At 43.4% G+C, this 21,800-nt stretch overlaps 1 protein-coding gene across 5 annotated transcripts in view; it reads right to left on the reverse strand.

The window, feature by feature from the left end:
- The window catches only part of LOC137539184 (ovochymase-2-like), a 229,166-nt gene that overhangs the window by 40,828 nt on the left and 166,538 nt on the right, over window positions 1-21,800 (reverse strand). For all 5 annotated transcript variants that reach the window (XM_068261698.1, XM_068261699.1, XM_068261697.1 and 2 more), the window contains exons 18-19: window positions 17,292-17,428; window positions 1,346-1,508 (exon numbers count right to left, since the gene is read on the reverse strand). In XM_068261698.1, the coding sequence (XP_068117799.1) occupies window positions 1,346-1,508; window positions 17,292-17,428 (300 nt within the window). The remainder of the gene's footprint in view (window positions 1-1,345; window positions 1,509-17,291; window positions 17,429-21,800) is intronic.

Consider the following 21,800-nt stretch of genomic DNA (forward strand, 5'->3'; position numbering starts at 1 on the left):
CAGCACAGCAAGGAGCGAGGGAGGAGGAGCCAAACTTTGTGGAGGCAGGACAGGACAAGTGGCATGCGGGCAATAAAGTGGCAGGCAAACCTGGTGTGTACCACCTGGCCAACAGCAGAGTACCACCGGTGGTACACGTACCACAGGTTGAAAAGCCTTGCCCTAGACAATAGACATGACCGTCACTATCAATGCTAAGTACCAAAACAGTGTACTGGACCAAAGTTATAGGAACTAAATACAGTGCATTGAAGGAGGGGCTTATGGCAGGGAAATAAACTCCAGCCCAATCTGCACACGGAATCAAGCTATATTCTCCTCCCCAGTAATATATTACTAGTGGATCATGTATAAATGAGTAAATGAAAGAGTATCGCTGCATTAAAATTGGGGTTGCACATACTATAGGGGGTAACATGGCTGTATTTGTAGTTTTGTAATGGGGGGGGGGGGATGTGTAATAATGGCAAATTCTATAGGAGAACTATAAAGGCTGTATTGTTCCATCAGGTATTTCTGTCTTAAAGGATACCCGAAGTGACGTGTGGTACACACAAGCACACTAATAACTATGCTGTGCTCCTTTTTTTATTTCTCTGCCTGAAAGAGTTAAATATCAGGTATGTAAGTGGCTGACTAAGTCCTGACTCAGACAGGAAGTGACTACAGTGTGACCATCACTGATAAGAAATTCCAACTATAAAACACTTTCCTAGCAGAAAATGGCTTCTGAGAGCAGGAAAAAGGTAAAAAGGGTCAATAGTTAATAGATTTTAGCTCTGTTATACTTCAATGAATGTGTCAGTGAGCAAAAACAAGAAAACAGTTAAAACTTAAAAAGTAGATTTAAAGTCATTTTTAGGAGAAGGTAGATAGATACAATTGTTTATTTCATTAGTTTATTTTAGCTTCAGGTGTCCTTTAAGTTGCTTTTGTGGGAAACACTGTATAGGATGGTTAAATATGGAACAGTTAGTATTGCTATGTACTGTATGTTCAGTATTTTTTTCCAGCTTTCAGTTTTCAGTATTTTTTAGTATATGTCTGTTTCCTTAGGGGCATGTGTGACACAGTGAGGACCAGAAATGCTTGCTTGTGTCACAGTAATATATGAGGTATTCCGTAGGTGTACAGTAAGTGTGACCTTAGAAACAGCTGCTATAGCCTGTAACCTTGGGTCATATACATTTACATTATGGAAATTGTTTGCTCCCGTTGTGACAATATGGCATGCCCTGTACGTTCCCAAATATGGTGTGCAAGGGAGCCCCAGGGTTCCTTGCAACTTATCAGGTCCCCTAAGCCACAGTGCGTCGCTTTGTAGGCTAGCAAAGTGCATACTAACCTTCCTTTGTGTGCTCCTGTATCCATTTAGTGAATAAAGATATTTTTGTGCACAATCCAGGTTTGGCATTTTTTGAACAACTGAAACCTGCACTTACAATGCCATAAAGAAAGTAAGACCTCATATTACTGGAAGGACAAACCAATGGACTGCCGGACTGCTCCTGTGTCAAACAAATTAAAATGATTATCATGTTTAGTGGTCCACACAGTTTACCAGTTATACAGGTGTAAAAAAACTAACAGTCTGTATTTAGTACTAACCTAATAGCCCAAACTGTATGCACTGTGCAACAGTGACCCCCATCTGGCATGCAAGCAATCATACCGCAAATGGAATTCAAAGAGCATCTATTGATCTTCCTCCTTGCTCCGAACCACATCAATCTAATTTCAACACAAACATGACTTAAAACCAGCCAAACAGCTGAGACCCTAAAGCCTGGTACCCACTATGCAATTTCCTATCAAATAGATCATTTCTGACAGGTCCGATCTGATTTCCGATCGTTTGTCTGATCGATTTAAATAAAAATTATCAGAAAATCGATCAGAAAACGATCGGAAATCAGTTCGGATCTGTCGGAAATTATCTATTGACCATTCTATCTGATGGGAAATTGCATGGTGTGTACCAGGCATAAAGCCTGGTACACACTTTCAATTATGATTGGCCAATCACTGACCAATTGTTCCACTTCCATGTAATATGAGGGTCAACAGATATTAAACACTCTCTGCAGATTGTGTAGGTCAACCCTCATACTACATGGAGGTGGTAAAATTGGTCAGGGATTGGCCAATCATAATTGGAAGTGTGTGCCAAGCTTTAGCATTGTACTACTCAGATCAGGACATAGCCATCAATCCTTTGTTGCTCCCACACCCACTTAATGACAAAATATGTGCAGTTGCAGCTGATGATCACGCTTTTGATTGGTAAACTGATCAGATTTTATTGAGCCATTAGGTTGGAGTGAGTTGATCGCTGGTAGATTAAATCAAAGTGATTAGATCTGCTGGAAATATTGGTCCATGCACGGTCACCTTCAGTGGTAATTAATCATGTGACCATGTATAGTCATAAACAATGGTCAATGGTTTCTGATCACATTGGTATGAGTCAGCGGCATAACTAGAAATCACTGGACCCCCCCTGCAAATCTTTGGATGGGGCCAGCCTCCTCCTCCGCTCCCCCCCCCCCAAAACAAAATAAAGCCTTACAGTATAGGTAGCTACAGTAATCTTACAGTATAGGTGCCCCCAGTATAGTCAAGTATAATTGCCCCCCAGTATAGATAGCCAGTTACAGGTGCCCCCAGTATAGGTAGCCAACTATGTGCCCCTAGTACAGGTAGCCCCTGCCCCCTCTCCTGCGCTAGGCCCCCTTCCTACAGCTGTAAATAGCTCTGGTCGCCTCCCCCCATCCCCCGCACCTGCATCCCTTGCAGAGGCTATTGCTATACCCCTGGTATGAGTCCTTGAGTAGAGCAGTCTTTTGAGGGGATTCTTGGTTAACTCCTTAGTTAGTCTTCCAAGAGGGCCATGTTTAGAGTTGAGCTGAAATTTTCGTAATTTCGCATTACTATAATTACGCATGCGAAATTTGCGATTACGATGCGAAATTACGGTAGCGTAATTGCCATTAAAATCGTAATTGAAAATACCGTAAGCGTAATTTTCAACGCGTAATTTCGCGTTTCGTTCATGCCGTAATTTCGCATTAAACGCTACCGTAATTTCGCGTTAAACCGTAACGCTCCGTATAATATAAAAAAGCCGCCGACTTTAAGGGTTAATAGCAAAGCCCCCTTAAATGCTAAGAGCCTCAAATTTGGAGAATATATTAAGGAGATCAGGAGGAATAAGAGGAAAAATTTTTTTTTCAAAAAGACCTTATAGTTTTTGAGAAAATCAATGTTAAAGTTTCAAAGTAAAAATGTATACATTTAAAAACCCGCCGACTTTAACGGTTAATAGCAAAGCCTGCTTAAAGTTTAGGAACACCAAATTCCTAGGGTATATTAAGGGGATCAGTGGGAATAAGAGGAAATTTTTTTTTTTCAAAAAGACCTTATAGTTTTTGAGAAAATCGATTTTTAAGTTTCAAGGGCAAAAATGTCTTTTAAATGCGGAAAATGTCAGTTTTTTTTGCACAGGTAACAATAGTGTATTATTTTCATAGATTCCCCCAAGTGGGAAGAGTTTTACTTACTTCGTTCTGAGTGTGGGAAATATAAAAAAAAACGACGTGGGGTCCCCCCTCCCAGACCACTTTAACCCCTTGTCCCCCATGCAGGCTGGGATAGCCAGAATGCGGAGCACCGGCCGCGTGGGGCTCCGCACCCTGACTATACCAGCCCGCATGGTCCATGGATTGGGGGGTCTCGGAAGGGGAGGGGCAGTCAAGCTTTCCCCTCCCCCTCCGAGCCCTTGTCCAATCCAAGGACAAGGGGCTCTTCTCCACCTCCGATGGGCGGTGGAGGTGGAGGCCGCGATTTCCTGGGGGGGGGTTCATGGTGGAATCTGGGAGTCCCTTTTAAAAAGGGGTCCCCCAGATGCCCACCCCCCCTCCCAGGAGAAATGAGTATAGAGGTACTTGTACCCCTTACCCATTTCCTTTAAGAGTTAAAAGTAAATAAACACACAAACACTTAGAAAAAGTATTTTAATTGAACAAAAAACATAACCACGAAAAAAGTCCTTTAATATTCTTAATTAACCATTAATACTTACCTGTCCCTTTAAATAAATGATCCCTCGCAATATCCTCGGAAATGTTCCATCAGTTACAATGTAACAAAGTTATTACAATGTAACAACTTTGTTACATTGTAACTACGCAGCACCCAACGTCACTCGCCGCTCAGCCGCCGCACGGACCCGACAGAGCTCTGAGCTATATAGCTCAGAGCTCTCTAAGCATCTTTGTATTTGGGCTCCAAGGAGCCCCATTGGTCCTTAGCAGACCAATGGGGTTCCTTCTGATTTGAAGGAACCCCATTGGTCTGCTAAGGACCAATGGGGATCCTTGGAGCCCAAATTCAAAGATGCTTAGAGAGCTCTGAGCTATATAGCTCAGAGCTCTGTCGGGTCCGGACTCCGTGCAGGACGCTAAGTCCCCGCCGGCTCCGCTGCCCTCCCCGCCTCTGTCGGGTCCGTGCGGCGGCTGAGCGGCGAGTGACGTTGGGTGCCGCGTAGTTACAATGTAACAAAGTTGTTATATTGTAATAACTTTGTTACATTGTAACTGATAGAACATTTCCGAGGATATTGCGAGGGATCATTTATTTAAAGGGACAGGTAAGTATTAATGGTTAATTAAGAATATTAAAGGACTTTTTTCGTGGTTATGTTTTTTGTTCAATTAAAATACTTTTTCTAAGTGTTTGTGTGTTTATTTACTTTTAACTCTTAAAGGAAATGGGTAAGGGGTACAAGTACCTCTATACTCATTTCTCCTGGGAGGGGGGGTGGGCATCTGGGGGACCCCTTTTTAAAGGGGACTCCCAGATTCCACCATGAACCCCCCCCCCGGAAATCGCGGCCTCCACCTCCACCGCCCATCGGAGGTGGAGAAGAGCCCCTTGTCCTTGGATTGGACAAGGGCTCGGAGGGGGAGGGGAAAGCTTGGCTGCCCCTCCCCTTCCGAGACCCCCCAATCCATGGACCATGCGGGCTGGTATAGTCAGGGTGCGGAGCCCCACGCGGCCGGTGCTCCGCATTCTGGCTATCCCAGCCTGCATGGGGGACAAGGGGTTAAAGAGGTCTGGGAGGGGGGACCCCACGTCGTTTTTTTTTTATATTTCCCACACTCAGAACGAAGTAAGTAAAACTCTTCCCACTTGGGGGAATCTATGAAAATAATACACTATTGTTACCTGTGCAAAAAAAACTGACATTTTCCGCATTTAAAAGACATTTTTGCCCTTGAAACTTAAAAATCGATTTTCTCAAAAACTATAAGGTCTTTTTGAAAAAAAAATTTTTCCTCTTATTCCCACTGATCCCCTTAATATACCCTAGGAATTTGGTGTTCTTTAAGCAGGCTTTGCTATTAACCGTTAAAGTCGGCGGGTTTTTAAATGTATACATTTTTACTTTGAAACTTTAACATCGATTTTCTCAAAAACTATAAGGTCTTTTTGAAAAAAAAAAATTTCCTCTTATTCCTCGTGATCTCCTTAATATATTCTCCAAATTTGAGGCTCTTAGCATTTAAGGGGGCTTTGCTATTAACCCTTAAAGTCGGCGGCTACCTAACATTGATCCATGCGTCAACTTTTCCGCTTGGGAGCATGGCCATACGCATTAATTTCGTAATACCCACTGTAATGCGAAAATTACGCGAAAATTACGCTTACGCGAAATTTCGCTAAATCCTTCTTCATTACGATTATGTACTTACGGCCATGATCGTAATTACACTAATTACGCGAAATTTCGCGAAATCGTAATTACGTCATTACATCTCTAGCCATGTTCAGGACCACACCACAACTCACTCTGTGGTCGGTTTTGGACAATGCTTGTAATGTGCTTATTATGCCTGTATTGAGACCTTTATTCTACACAGAAGCATGACTACAGATCATGGGGCCTTTGAAGGGATCTCAGCTCTGGGTACAATTGATTGCTTATTCTACCCACGTGAACATGGGGACATACAGTCACTCCCATGCATATGGAGCACATTGACACAGATGTGTACAGGGCCCTGTACACAATAGGGGGTGCAATAGGGGGTGCAGAGGTTGCAGCCGCATCGGGGCCCTTGGGCCAGAGGGGCCCCGAGGGGCCTTTCCTCAACTGCAGTATTAGCTCTCTATTGGTCCTGTGCCCATAATAATCACTTCTATAGATACTTTGAATAGTGGTAATCATTAACAAACTGCTCTCCTTCCCCTTCTTGCACCTCTAACACTGTAGTTGCCATTGGCAGATTTTGGTGCGACATATCAACTGTTATGTGTAGAGTGCATGGGGGTAGGGATGCTCGCTGGATTCCGTGGAATTCTTAATTCCGCGATTCCGGCCGGAATTAGGTCAATTCCAATTCTGGTGGTCGGAACGGAATTGCTAAACCTCTAAAACGGAATTCCGCGGTAATTTTTTTATTTTCTCTCTCTCTCTCTCTCTCTCTCTCTCTCTAAAGCAGGGAAGCTCTCAGTTGCCCAATCTCTCCCCCAACACACACAAATAACAATAGGCTGCCAAACAGTATGTAAGTACGATTGATCCTTTTTGGGTGACAATAAGTGTGTGTGGCTTTAGGCACCCACTAAAAATGCTTAGACCTTCTCCAATAAAAAAAAAAAGAAAAATCCCTGCATAACTGATGGACCAGAACTTATCTCCACCTTGGCAACATAGAGAAGGCTCCTTATTCCCCCTTCTCTAGAGGCAGTCAATGCTGTGCAGTGTGCCCCCTTAAAGTGTACCTAAACTCAGGTACACTTTTAAAAGCAAAACCTATGGGTGAATTCCCCCCACAAAGACAAAGCTACGCAACTTTTTACTTTTTTATGTCGTGTTGTTGTCAAGATATGAGAACTTTTTCATTGCCAACTTCTATTGTGAAAAGCTGTGACTATCGACAGTGCTGACACACTGCCTGACCTTATTATTCCTTTCTGATTGAAGTCTGACTGGATTAGCTGCAGGGGCATTGCTAGGATCCTAACGGATCCGGGGCACTTTTGGGCACTCCAGCCGAATAATGGGTGACGCCATGCACCAGAGTGTGGGCGTGGTCATGGGTGGAGCTAAATTTACATGAACTTAAAAGCGGTCTAAGTAGGCCCTCCCTGCAAAATGTTGGATGAAGCCCCCTCTCCATTAATACAATAAATAAAATAAATGCAGCATATCACATAAATAAGCCGTGCCAAATAAACATAGCTAGGCCTCCGCCTACTTGGCTTCTGTGCAGGCTGGCCTGGCTCTGTGCTGGGCAGGCTGGCATGCTGCCAGTCCCCCCATAGCATTCCCTGACCTTCTAGTGGACCCCCTCCCATGCTCCCATGGGCCTCCCACTGAGCTCCACAACTCTCAGGATGTACCGATAGAATAACCACAGCTCCCTGCATACACCCATAAAGGCACTACAGCACCCAGCATGGCACCACAGCAACCAACATGCCACCATAGAGGCACCACAGCACCCAGCATGGCACCACAGCACTCAGCATGCCCCCATAGAGGCACCACAGCACCCGGCATACTCCCATAGAGGCACCACAGCACTCAGCATGCCCCCATAGAGGCACCACAGCTCTGACGCCTGGGGGACATCTGGGGCACCCCAGAATAGATCAGTGGCACGTGCCACTGATCTTTGGGGCTAGCAACGCTGCATGCTTGTTTCAGGAGTGTGATTCAGACAGTACTGCTGCTAAAGGTTTTCAGCATGATGTCAGGTAACTGATCTTGTTTAAAACCAAAAAAACAACATGGCAGCCTCCATATACCCCTTGCTTCAGGTTCCCTTTAAAGGGAACCTAAACTGAGAAGGATGTGGATTTTTACTTTTAAAATAATACCAGTTGCCTGACTCTATTGCTGATCCTGTGTCTCTAATACTTTCAGCCACAGCCCCTGAACAAGCATGGAGATCAGGTACTCTGACTGAAGTCAGAATGGATTAGCTGCATGCTTGTTTCAGGTGTGTGATTCAGCCACTACTACAGCCAAAGAGATCAGCAGGACAGCCAGGCGACTGGTATTGTTTAAAAGGAAACATCCATATCCCTCTCAGTTTAGGTTCCTTTTAACCACTTAAGGACTGCAGTCATAAAACCCCTTAAGAACCAGAGCCTTTTTTTCCATTCAGACCACTGCAGCTTTAACGGTTTATTGCTCGGTCATACAACCTACCATCTAAATGAATTTTAACTCATTTTCTTGTCACTAATACAGCTTTCTTTTGGTGCTATTTGATTGCTGCTGCGATTTTTAGTTTTTATTATATTTATCAAAAAAGACATGAATTTTGTCAAAAAATGATTTTTTTAACTTTCTGTGATAAAATTTGTCAAATAAAGTAAAATTTCTGTATACATTTTTGTCCAAATGTATTGTGCTAAATGTCTTTGATTAAAAAAAAAACATTCAGTGTATATTTATTGGTTTGGGTAAAAGTTATAGCGTTTACAAACCATGGTGCAAAAAGTGAATTTTCCCATTTTGAAGTATCTCCGACTTTTCTGACCACCTGTCATGTTTCATGAGGTGCTAAAATTCCAGGATAGTATAAATACCCCCTAAATGACCCCATTTTGGAAAGAAGACATCCCAAAGTATTCACTGAGAGGCATTGTGAGTTCATAGAAGATTTTATTTTGTGTCACAAGCAGAAAATGACACTTTGAGACAAAAAAAAATCCATTTCTGCTAACTTGTGACAAAAAAAAATAATGAAATCTGCCACGGACTCACCATGCCCCTCTCTGAATACCTTGAAGTGTCTACTTTCCAAAATGGGGTCATTTGTGGGGTGTGTTTACTGTCGTGGCATTTTGGGGGGTGCTAAATTATAAGCACCCCTGTAAAGTCTAAAGGTGCTCATTGGACTTTGGGCCCCTTAGCGCAGTTAGGCTGCAAAATAGTGCCACACATGTGGTACTGCCGTACTCAGGAGAAGTAGTATAATGTGTTTTGGGGTGTATTTTTACACATACCCATGCTGGGTGGGAGAAATATCTCAGTAAATGACAATGTTTTGATTTTTTTTACACACAATTGTTCATTTAGAGAGAGATTTCTCCCACCCAGCATGGGTATGTGTAAAAATACACCCCAAAACACATTATACTACTTCTCCTGAGTACAGAGATACCACATGTGTGGCACTTTTTTTGCACCCTAACTGCGCTAAGGAGCCCAAAGTACAATGAGTACATTTAGGATTTCACAGGTCGTTTTGAGACATTTGGTTTCAAGACTACACCTCACGGTTTAGGGCCCCTAAAATGCCAGGGCAGTTTAGGAACCCCACAAATGACTCAATTTTAAAAAGACAACACCCCAAGGTATTCCATTAGTAGTATGGTGTGTTTATAGAAGATTTTATTTTTTGTCACATGTTAGCGGAAATTGATTTTTTTTTTCACAAAGTGTCATTTTCCACTAACTTGTGACAAAAAAATAAAAACTTCTATGAACTCACCATACTACTAACGGAATACCTTGGGGTGTCTTCTTTCTAAAATGGGGTCACTTGTGGGGTTCCTTCACTGCCCTGGCATTTTAGGGGCCCTAAACGTGAGGAGTAGTCTGGAAAGCAAATGCCTCAAAATGATCTGTGAATAGGACGTTGGGCCCCTTAGCGCACCTAGACTGCAAAAAAGTGTTACACATGTAGTATCGCCGTACTCAGGAGTAGTATAATGTGTTTTGGGGTGTATTTTTACACATACCCATGCTAGGTGGGAGAAATATATCTGTAAATGGACAATTGGTGATTTAATCAACTCATTCGGGTTTCAATACCACCTCTATGCAGACGATACACAACTGTACCTCTCTGCCCCAGACCTTAACTCCCTCCTTAAACGTGTTCCTGACTGCTTGTCTGCTATATCCTCCTTCATGTCCTCTCGCTTCCTAAAACTTAACATGAGTAAAACGGAACTAATAATTTTTCCACCGTCTCTGTCCACCTCCCTGCCTGAAGTAACAATAAATGTTAATAACACTCCCATAACTTCAGTTCCCAAAGCTCGGTGCTTGGGGGTGATATTCGATTCATCTCTCTCTTTTATTCCTCATGTTCACTCCATAACCAGCTCCTGCCATCTCCAACTCAAAAACATATCTCGCATCCGTCCCTTTCTCACTCAAGACACAACTAAAATGTTAATACATGCTCTCATAATTTCTCGTCTGGACTACTGCAACGTACTACTTTGTGGACTACCGTCTAACAAACTGGCCCCGCTCCAGTCAGTACTGAACTCAGCTGCTCGTCTCATTCATCTCTCTTCTCGATCTTCCTCTGCCGACCCTCTTTGTCAAGCTCTTCACTGGCTGCCAATTAACCAGAGGATTCAGTTCAAACTCCTAACCCTAACCTACAAAGCTCTCCACGATCTCTCCCCCCGGTACATATCCTCATTAATCTCCAGATACAAACCCAATCGCAATCTCAGATCGGCACATGATCTTCTGTTGTCCTCCTCTAGAATCAACTCCTCACATTCACGTTTACAAGACTTCGCACGCGCTTCACCCCTCCTCTGGAATGCCCTCCCACAACACATCCGTCACTCGCCAACCTTTGCTACCTTTAAACGCTCTCTAAAAACACACTTGTTCCGACAAGCATATGCTCTACCTTAGGCCACTTCCCTTTGTACTAAGACCAAATTGCACTCCTACTAGGTATCCTAAAACACAAAGCCTCTATATATTTGCTGCATACTACCCCTCCTCTTGTTTCCCCCCATTCCCTTTAGATTGTAAGCTCGCAAGGGCAGGGCTCTCTCCCCCTTTTGTGTCTTGGTAACCATTATACATTTTATTCATCATGTTAATTTTATCACTGTCATTACCAATTCTATAATTTGTATTTTGTATCATTCTTTGTATTTTGTCACTAATTATGTATCTTGTATATTGGTGTACACCATTGTCTGTATTATTATGTACCCCATGTTTGTTTCTTACTTTGTACAGCGCCACGGAATATGTTGGCGCTTTATAAATCAATAATAATAATAATAATAATTGTGTGTAAAAAAAATCAAAAAATTGTCATTTACAGAGATATTTCTCCCATCCAGCATGGGTATGTGTAAAAATACACCACAAAACACATTATACTACTTCTCCTGAGTACGGCGATACCACGTGTGACACTTTTTTGCAGCCTAGGTGCGCTAAGGGGCCCAACGTCCTATTCACTGGTCATTTTGAGGCATTTGGTTTCTAGACTACTCACGGTTTAGGGCCCCTAAAATGTCAGGGCAGTGTAGGAACCCCACAAGTGAACCCATTTTAGAAAGAAGACACCCCAAGGTATTCCGTTAGGTGTATGGTGAGTTCATAGAAGATTTTATTTTTTTGTCACAAGTTAGTGGAAAATGACACGTTGTGAAAAAAACAATAAAAATCAATTTCCGCTAACTTTTGACAAAAAAATAAAATCTATGAACTCGTCATACACCTATCGGAATACCTTGGGGTGTCTTTTTTTTCTAAAATGGGGTCACTTGTGGGGTTCCTATACTGCCCTGGCATTTTAGGGGCCCAAAACCCAAAAGGAGTAGTCTGGAAACCAAATGCCTCAAAATGACTGTTCAGGGGTATAAGCATCTGCAAATTTTGATGACGTGGTCTATGAGGGGGCAAATTTTGTGGAACCGGTCATAAGCAGGGTGGCCTCTTACATGACAGGTTGTATTGGGCCTGATCTGATGGATAGGAGTGCTAGGGGGGTGACAGGAGGTGATTGATGGGTGTCTCAGGGGATGATTAGAGGGGAAAATAGATGCAATCAATGCACTGGGGAGGTGGTCGGAAGGGGATCTAAGGGTTTGGCCGAGTGATCATGAGCCCACAGGGGGCAAATTAGGGCCTGATCTGATGAGTAGGTGTGCTAGGGGGTGACAGGTGGTGACAGGAGGTGATTGATGGGTGTCTCAAGGTATGATTAGAGGGGGGAATAGATGCAAGCAATGCACTGGCAAGGTGATCAGGGCTGGGGTCTGAGGGCGTTCTGAGGGTGTGAGCGGGTGATTGGGTGCCCTAGGGGCAGATAGGGGTCTGATCTGATGGGTAGCAGTGACAGGTGGTGACAGGGGGTGATTGATGGGTAATTAGTGGGTGTTTAGAGGAGAGAACAGATGTAAACAATGCACTTGGGAGGTGATCTGACGGCGGGTTTGCGGGCGATCTGATGGTGTGGGTGGGTGATCAGATTGCCCGCAAGGGGCAGGTTAGGGGCTGATTGATGGGTGGCAGTGAAAGGGGGTGATTGACAGGTGATTGACAGGTGATCAGTGGGTTATTACAGGGAAGAACAGATGTAAATAATGCACTGGCGAATTGATAAGGGGGGTCTGAGGGCAATCTGAGCGTATGGGCGGTTGATTGGGTGCCCGCAAGGGGCAGAGTAGGGTCTAATCTGATGGGTAACAGTGACAGGTGGTGATAGGGGGTGATTGATGGGTAATTAGTGGGTGTTTAGAGGAGAGAACAGATGTAAACATTGCACTTGGGAAGTGATCTGATGGCAGGTTTGCGGGCGATCTGATGTGTGGGTGGGTGATCAGATTGCCCGCAAGGGGCAGGTTAGGGGCTGATTGATGGGTGGCAGTGACAGGGGGTGATTGACAGGTGATTGACAGGTGATCAGTGGGTTATTACAGGGGGATAGATGCATACAGTACACAGGGTGGGGGGGGTCTGGGGGGGGATCTGGGGAGAATCTGAGGGGTGGGGGGTGATCAGGAGTCCCCAGGGGGCAGTTTAGGGAATAAATTAAAAAAATAGCGTTGACAGATAGTGATAGGGAGTAATTGATGGGTGATTAGGGGGGTGATTGGGTGCAAACAGTGGTCGGGGGGTGGGCAGGGGGGGGGGGTGGGTCGGAGGGGTGCTGTGGGCTATCAGAGGGAAGGGGGGGGGGGGCAGGATCAGTGTGTTTGGTGCAGACTAGGGTGGCTGCAGCCTGCCCTGGTGTTCCCTCGGACACTGGGACCACCAGGGCAGGAGGCAGCCTGTATAATACACTTTGTATACATTACAAAGTGCATTATACACTTTGTATGCGGTGATCATGGGGTTAACAACCCGCCGGCGCTTTCGATCGGCCGGCGGGTTGTCGTCGTGGGTGGGCGGAGCCTATTGCCGGCGGATGCGCGCGCATCCCAGCGTGCGATCACCGGCAACACAGTGTCCCAGGACCCGACGCCAATCTGCGTTACGTGGTCCTGGGGCTGCCACTTAGCCGCCGCCAATGTACAGTGGGCGGTCGGGAAGTGGTTAAGGACCCAATAGGTGAGCTTGAGGGTGTTTTTTTGCTGGGCCAGACTTTTTGTCCTCTACAACAGTGTTTCTCAACATTTTATTGGTATGTACCCCTTTTAAAACCCTGCACTCACCAAGTACCCCCTACCATAGTAAACATGATCACAAATACCCCTTATAAAATATATATTTAATCATAGTACATGATAATTGGTTCTAAACAATTTCCAAGCATTTACTATTGCTTTTAATTAGCTAAAATACTAACTTGGTGTTGTTTAAATAAGATTTATCTTTTTCTAAAACTCTAAATTTGTTATTCTTGGTTAAGTATATCAAGCCCGAGTACCCCCTGGAACCATCAGAAGTACCCCCTGGGGTACGCGTACCACACGTTGAGAACCTAGGCTCTACAACATTCTCATAAAGCTTCTCTTCCATGTACAGCAGTCCTTCTGTGCCCTCCCATCTCCATCATGTGTCATGACCCCTCCTCTCTTCCATGTACAGCCTCAAGCAGCTCCTATAAGCAACCCCTCCCGCTGTTTTTTATTCCTGGATTGGTCTTCTATATGTAGCAGCTGGAAGGTGAGATGCACACACATGGTTAGAGTTGGTCTGTGTCACGATTGCAGCTGCTATGGCTATGTGTATCTGGCACTAGTTTAGGAGCACAGGCCAGAAGACAAGGAAATTGCCGTTTTCAAAGTCTTGCAAATACTTTAATTTGAGCCATCTTATATTTTAGGGTTTAGTGTTCCTTTAAATCAGAATAAATTGATGTACTACTAATATTTCCTTACAGAAAGTGGACAGGATTTTTAAAAACATTGGATCATCTAAAGAATTGGCCCAGTTTTTCACAAGCAAGTCATTTATCACCTCCGGTTGTGTTATTTTAATCTGAAATGCATGGGAACGCACAACACAAAAGAACTACAAAGTACATAAAAGGCCAGGTGGGGATTGAAGCCAGGTCACCACGTCTCTGTAACAGAGTCCATTGTGGTCCAGGGACAGCTTGTTCTGACAGCACAACAGCCTGGCATGGCCAGAGGAGAGAAATCTAGGCTTACAAGAACATTTCTGATTATAATCAGCTCTAAAATACGCAAGCAGTGAAAAGAACTCCAGGAAGCACTATTTACATTGAAATGTCCAGTCCATGAAGTACAGCTGTAATCTATATATCTAAAAAGCAGTTGTAATATGCACAGCGTGGACGCAGCCGCAGCCAGAGATGGCCCGAACATCAAATTTTCTGTTTTGCTGCGCATCAGCATTTTGGGAGTTCAGGGTACGTGACCCTGGAACACTGGACATCATTCTAGGACCACAGGAAATTACAGCAGCACGACCCCTACGACCCCTGCTGCGTGACCTGCCTATGTCTGTCATTTTTTTTTCTAATAAACTAACCAAAAATACACTTCCACTGAGGAGAAGCTGCTAAAGTCTCTGCACTGGCACAGTCAGTGGATGCAGAGATATGCGATCAAAATAGAACTAAAAGACCAATTATGATGGGGTGCCCTGTGCAAGGTACTGGACTAGTATTGTATATGTAATAACTGAGAAAATATACATATATGATTGCTGCAGTAATGTGACTTTTAAACTTGCTTTCTTTCAATCTGCACACAGGCTTATCTAGAACTTTGACATTTGAAAGATGCTTGTAACATAAACAAAAATGTTTTAGCTTCTGTAACTAAAATAATACAATAATTATGAGTTTCACTGCCTGGAATATGCTGAGATGTCCCAGAGCAATATTTTAAAGAAGTACCCCAACTTTACAGTTTACAATGAAATTTTGCATAGAACATTAAAACTTAAAACATACACGACAGCTTTTCCTTCATAAATAAACCACTAGAATTCTGACATGCTGACTCTAATTCGGCTACAAAGGGTGCCTGGTGTAGCCCATATGCCAAATTCAGCAACAAAGGGTGCCTGGTGTAGCCGAAAAGCTAGTTTTAGTTTATAAAAAGGATGCTGTTATAGGCAACATTTGTTGAGCTATAAAAGGGCTCTAGATATAGTCAAGAAAAGTGATTACTATGACCTAACTTCTCCCTACTCTTACACAGACCCTCCCCTGGTGGTGCCTAACCCTAAGCCCCCCCGCTTGTGATGCCTAATCCTAACCCCCCTGTACCCCAATTTAATAACCTTGGCTATAAAAGGTATGGCCTTTTGTAGCAGAATCAAAAACCTTGTTGCCGAATCAAAAATATGGGCTACAAAGGGGCACCATTTTGTAGCCAAATCGACAGGCGCCCTTTTCACCACCTTGCAGCCCATATTTGCAGAAATAACCTTGAAGTCTATGGAGGGGCCCTTTTAATACAGATGGCTCAGGCACCCTTTTCAACTGATTCCAGATTGTAACATTTGAAAGATCTGACCAATCAGAAAAAGGGATTGTAATTTTTGAATTTAAAAGAAATTGTATTTTGTGTGTTCGCCTTTGTGCACATTTATGCAGCTTGTGATTGGATCAAAACCATCAGCTACTGCTTTTGATTGTTGCAATTCCAAGCTACATTCATTAGCTATAAAAAATAAAATACTATTTGTCAACTCACTGACAATCTCCAGTCACTAACATGCAAGAAAATTCAAAAACTGGTGTGGCTCCCACATGTAAACATCTCTGGTTATATAGCAAAACAAAAGTTGCATAATCATATAAAAAATATATGAAACCAAGCTGCCCATGCATCACATGCAAATGAAATTTAGGTCTGACTCACTAAATAAAAATATAGGGGTCAACTTGTACACAAGTCAGACCTTAATTTTCAACTCATAGCCGAGGGGGTGAGGAACACACCTCTCTCTCAACCTTTGCAGAATGACCCGCAGCAGCCAGCATGATTTATAACCCTCTCCCCATTGTCAACATCATAACTGGTTATGATGTAACTGGGATATGTAAATTGAAAATCAATGTATAGATGGTCTTTGTTACCCACTAGTACTCCTGACTGAGCCTTTCAGGGTGTAACAGGTCTATGTCGAGTCTCGGGTTTATGTTCGTTGCACTGTACATATCTATGAGCACCTCATGAGGATTATTTGTTGTATCTTCTGCCATACCCTTCACTTTGATGGAATATTCCACTATTTTCCCGACTACGATCTGGTGCAAACGTTAGTATTTGCAATGATTCATACAGTATCGGTGTAATCACTGTGGCAGAACCCCTACAACGCTAAATGGCAAGCGAGGTGGAGGGGAGAAGTAACTCACCTTTTTCCAGGCTCCAGCAATGATCCCTCTTCCTCCTAGGTGTCCCATATTCATGCTTCCATGGTTTCTTTCATCATGTAATCCGCCACCACGTACCAACTGGGTACATTATGAGAGATATTGCTGAAGCTAAGATTACGGTGCTTGTGGAAGAAGATGGATCTCATCACTGGAGTGCAGAGAGGTGAGCTGCTTCTCGCCTTTGCTCGCCACTCTGCGCAGGGGTCACATCTGGCTACTGTGGTAGTGGGACTACCTAATACCGGAGGGGGCCCTTTGGGCTATGTATATTTGGGGGCTCTTCTGGCTGCCATCTACTTGGGGACTACCTCTAGCTACTTATACTAGGGGCTACTATTTACTGGGGGCTACCTCTGCCTACCTGTAGGTTTGGAGCTTTCAAGTGTTGGAGAGTAACAAATTGTGTTGTGAAAATGAACTTCAGAAAAGGGGTGAGGCGTGTGAGAAATCCTTTTTTGTGGTAATGTGAGAAGATGGCTGATGTAAAATAGAAAAAGATTGTATAGAGAGTGTAGATTTTAGTTGTGATGGTGTATGGGAATTTGTGAGATGTATGGAGGAGACAGACTTAAGACAGTTGAAGGTTAAAAACAAAACTTTCTGGACTTTTTGATATATGTACTAGATCCGTCACTGATTTCTGGAATAAAGGTGGAATACATTTTTTTTTTATTTTTAATATACCTTACTTACCAGAGAGGTTTCATTGGCTTGACCTTCTTCTGCTCCAGCACAGAACATACTATGTGAAATATCACTATAGTACTTTTTGCAATTTCCATCTGAGATAAGTGGGGCTTCCAGTTGTTGCAGCTTAGTTGAATTTTTCTCTGTAAAGCACACGATTACTGTTAGTTTTTATTGTTTATTATTATTATACAAAGGAAGGATGAGGGATTATACCTAACACACAAAATTAAAATTGTACACTCTGGATGTTTGGTTAGATGTACAATATCCATTCCATATAAATGTTTCACAGGGAGCAGGATATTGTACTTCATCATAATTTGTGCCCATAGGTGGGAAGTCAAGCCTGTAGTCTTGTCTTAAAGGAGTTGCGTGGTGAGAAATACAAATACAGTTTTACTCACCTGGGGCTTCTTCCGGCCCGAAAAAGTCTCTGTGTCCCTCGCCACAGCTCCGCTCTTCTCCAGCGTCCCGCTGTAAACGGATCTGCCACCCTTTAGAGGCTGACAGTGGGTGAGAAAAACTGTATTTGTATTTCTAACCTCACTACTCTGTTAACTGAATAAAAGCAGGACCTGCATTGGACCAAGGGTCAAAAAGTAAAGCGTAGGAATTCTAGTCTCTGTAAGGTCTTGGCACCAGTAATCACCCAACTCTGGTGATCTAGGACTGGGATAGTGACAATTAAATAAATAATTATTGATTTATACAGTATCATCATAAACTATAGTGCTGCACAATATACATGCAGCTTGTTTTACACAAGTCATGGCTGTGTAAAACATGGTAAGCCCTCAGTTAACACATCCTGGCTTATAAAGGCAAATTAAAAGGGTGCGTTTAAAAGATAAAGAGTTACAAAGCGTAAGCAATGTGAGGAGTGTAAGGAGTTCCAGAGCAGGGGAGAGTCCCCTGAGAAGTCCTGTACGTATGTATGTAAGGGTACAATCCTGGTGGAGAATAGAAGACGGTGGAGTATGAAGTATGGAGGAAAGAGCTTGTGAAGAGTTTTATAGTTTAGAGTTAGGGCACTGTCAAACGCCCTCGGGTGGCCAGACCGCACAATGCCTTCCAATGTATTTCAAGCTCACAGACCATCCAACCTCTGGAGAGAATCGATGAGCTGAAACCGTTGGAATTTTTGCAGCAGACAGACTAGAAGGAGGCGTGCAAACTATAAAACCAAAATACTAGGCTGCCACCATCTCTTTTTAAATGAGAAAGAGAAGCCCACTCTGACTGACTCTAAAACGGTGCGGATAAAATGGTTAAAACACACTATTTTATCTGGTGGCTATATGAACCGTAGTAGCGACTTTACGGAAAGCTAGGATTTGTTCTATGTGGCTGAATAGTAGGTGTAGCTGAGCAAATAAATGACTGGGGTCTTATTAATAAATGCAATATAAATAATTAATAGATACAGAAAATCATTAAAATCAACAATTAAAGAGACAAGTAAGCCAGTATAAAATAAAAGGGAAGAAAATACGAATACTTAAGTTTCAGGTGAAATATGTCTGCTTTGGAAAATAATTTAAAGTCCTTTGTTCCAGATTGGAAGAACTGAGTAATTAAAAACAAACATGCCTTATCAGAGAGAACATTTTTTGGGAGACCTTAAAGCAAGGCATATACCCCAAGCAACATAAGAAATAAAATAGGAAATTAATTAATAAAATATCAAAAACCGTTATTATTGCAATCAATTAGAAGCCTGCCTTATCAGAGAGCAATGAAAAGAGCTCTGCTAGCAGCTACAAAGATAAACAGAGAACTCCAGGCTCGGCAGTCTGCTATTAGTGTTGGGCGAACAGTGTTCGCCACTTTTCGGGTTCTGCAGAACATCACCCTGTTCGGGTGATGTTCGAGTTCGGCCGAACATCTGATGGTGTTCTGCCAAACTGTTCGGCCATATGGCCGAACTAAGAGCGCATGACCGAACGTTCCCCGAACGTTCGGCTAGCGCTGTGATTGGCCGAACAGGTCACGTGTAGTGTTGGGCGAACATCTAGATGTTCGGGTTCGGGCCGAACATGGTCGCGATGTTCGGGTGTTCGAGCCGAACTCCGAACATAATGGAAGTCAATGGGGACCCGAACTTTCGTGCTTTGTAAAGCCTCCTTACAGGCTACATACCCCAAATTTACAGGGTATGTGCACCTTGGGAGTGGGTACAAGAGGGAAAAAAAATTAGCAAAAAGAGCTTATAGTTTTTGAGAAAATCGATTTTAAAGTTTCAAAGGGAAAACTGTCTTTTAAATGCGGGAAATGTCTGTTTTCTTTGCACAGGTAACATGCTTTTTGTCGGCATGCAGTCATAAATGTAATACAGATAAGAGGTTCCAGGAAAAGGGACCGGTAACGCTAACCCAGCAGCAGCACACGTGATGGAACAGGAGGAGGGCGGCGCAGGAGGAGAAGGCCACACTTTGAGACACAACAACCCAGGCCTTGCATGAGGACAAGAAGCGTGCGGATAGCAATTTGCATTTTGTCGCCATGCAGTCATAAATGTAATACAGATGAGAGGTTCAATAAACAATAAACAGTAATTGGTGTTGTCCAGAATGCCCACAATGCGTGAGTCGCGTTCAATGCAGTCCTAGGTCGAAGAGGTCATAGCCTAGGGTCACAAAAACCTGTTTATTTGGGCTATTTCAATGGTAGTGATGCTGACGTACATAAATCTCAGCCATGGCCGTTAGCAACGTCTGAATCTCACGAAATGTCTCATGCAGGTAGAAGACATATTGTTAGACTTGGATTCCAAAGATGGGGTCCCTACATCTCTGCAAACCAGAGTTACAGGGGTGCAAAATTGGTAAAATCCCCTATAGGCTTTCATTGCCTCCCTATTTCACTTTCCAAAATCTCACATCTTTTCAAAGGGCAATGGCTCAGCAGTACCAAATTTTCTAGCATTGTAGGGACTCTTAGGGGGATCATGACTGGTGAGTTTTGCCACTGCTGAGCCATTGCCCTTTGAAATGGTGTGAGATTTTGGAACGGTAAATAGTAGGCCCAATGAAAGCCTATGGGGGATTTTACCAATTTTGGAGCCCTGTAACTCTGGTTTGCAGAGATGTAGAGACCCCATCTTTGGAATCCAAGTCTAACAATATGTCTTCTACCTGCATGAGACATTTCTTGAGATTCAGACGTTGCTAACGGCCATTGCTGCGATTTATGTACGTCAGACTCGCCACCATTGAAATTGCCCAAATAAACAGGTTTTTGTGACCCTAGGCTATGACCTCTTTGGCCTAGGGGCCCGAAACTCACCAGTCATGTTCCCCCTAAGGGTCCCTACAATGCTAGAAAATTTGCCACTGCTGAGCAATTGCCCTTTGAAAAGATGTGAGATTTTGGAAAGTGAAATAGGGAGGCAATGAAAGCCTATGGGGGATTTTACCAATTTTGGACCCCTGTAACTCTGGTTTGCAGAGATGTAGGGACCCCATCTTTGGAATCCAAGTCTAACAATATGTCTTCTACCTGCATGAGACATTTTGTGAAATTCAGACGTTGCTAACGGCCATGGCTGAGATTTATGTACGTCAGCATAACTACCATTGAAATTGCCCAAATAAACAGGTTTTTGTGACCCTAGGCTATGACCTCTTTGGCCTAGGGGCCTGAAACTCACCAGTCATGTTCCCCCTAAGGGTCCCTACAATGCTAGAAAATTTGCCACTGCTGAGCAATTGCCCTTTGAAAAGATGTGAGATTTTGGAAAGTGAAATAGGGAGGCAATGAAAGCCTATGGGGGATTTTACCAATTTTGGACCCCTGTAACTCTGGTTTGCAGTAATGTAGGGACCCCATCTTTGGAATCCAAGTCTAACAATATGTCTTCTACCTGCATGAGACATTTCGTGAAATTCAGACGTTGCTAACGGCCATGGCTGAGATTTATGTACGTCAGCATAACTACCATTGAAATTGCCCATATAAACAGGTTTTTGTGACCCTAGGCTATGACCTCTTTGGCCTAGGGCCCCGAAACTCACCAGTCATGTTCCCCCTAAGGGTCCCTACAATGCTAGAAAATTTGCCACTGCTGAGCAATTGCCCTTTGAAAAGATGTGAGATTTTGGAACTGTAAATAGGAGGCCCAATGAAAGCCTATGGGGGATTTAACCAAATTTGGAGCCCTGTAACTCTGGTTTGCAGAGATGTAGGGAACCCATCTTTGGAGCCCAAGTCTAACAATATGTCTTCTACCTGCATGAGACATTTCGTGAGATTCAGACGTTGCTAACGGCCATTGCTGCGATTTATGTACGTCAGACTCGCCACCATTGAAATTGCCCAAATAAACAGGTTTTTGTGACCCTAGGCTATGACCTCTTCGGCCTAGGACTGCATTGAACGCGACCCACGCATTGTGCGCATTCTGGACAACACCAATTACTGTTTATTGTTTATTGAACCTCTCATCTGTATTACATTTATGACTGCATGGCGACAAAATGCAAATTGCTATCCGCACGCTTCTTGTCCTCATGC

The sequence above is a fragment of the Hyperolius riggenbachi genome, chromosome 11 (genome assembly GCF_040937935.1).
Source record: "Hyperolius riggenbachi isolate aHypRig1 chromosome 11, aHypRig1.pri, whole genome shotgun sequence".
NCBI classification, from domain to species: domain Eukaryota; kingdom Metazoa; phylum Chordata; class Amphibia; order Anura; family Hyperoliidae; genus Hyperolius; species Hyperolius riggenbachi.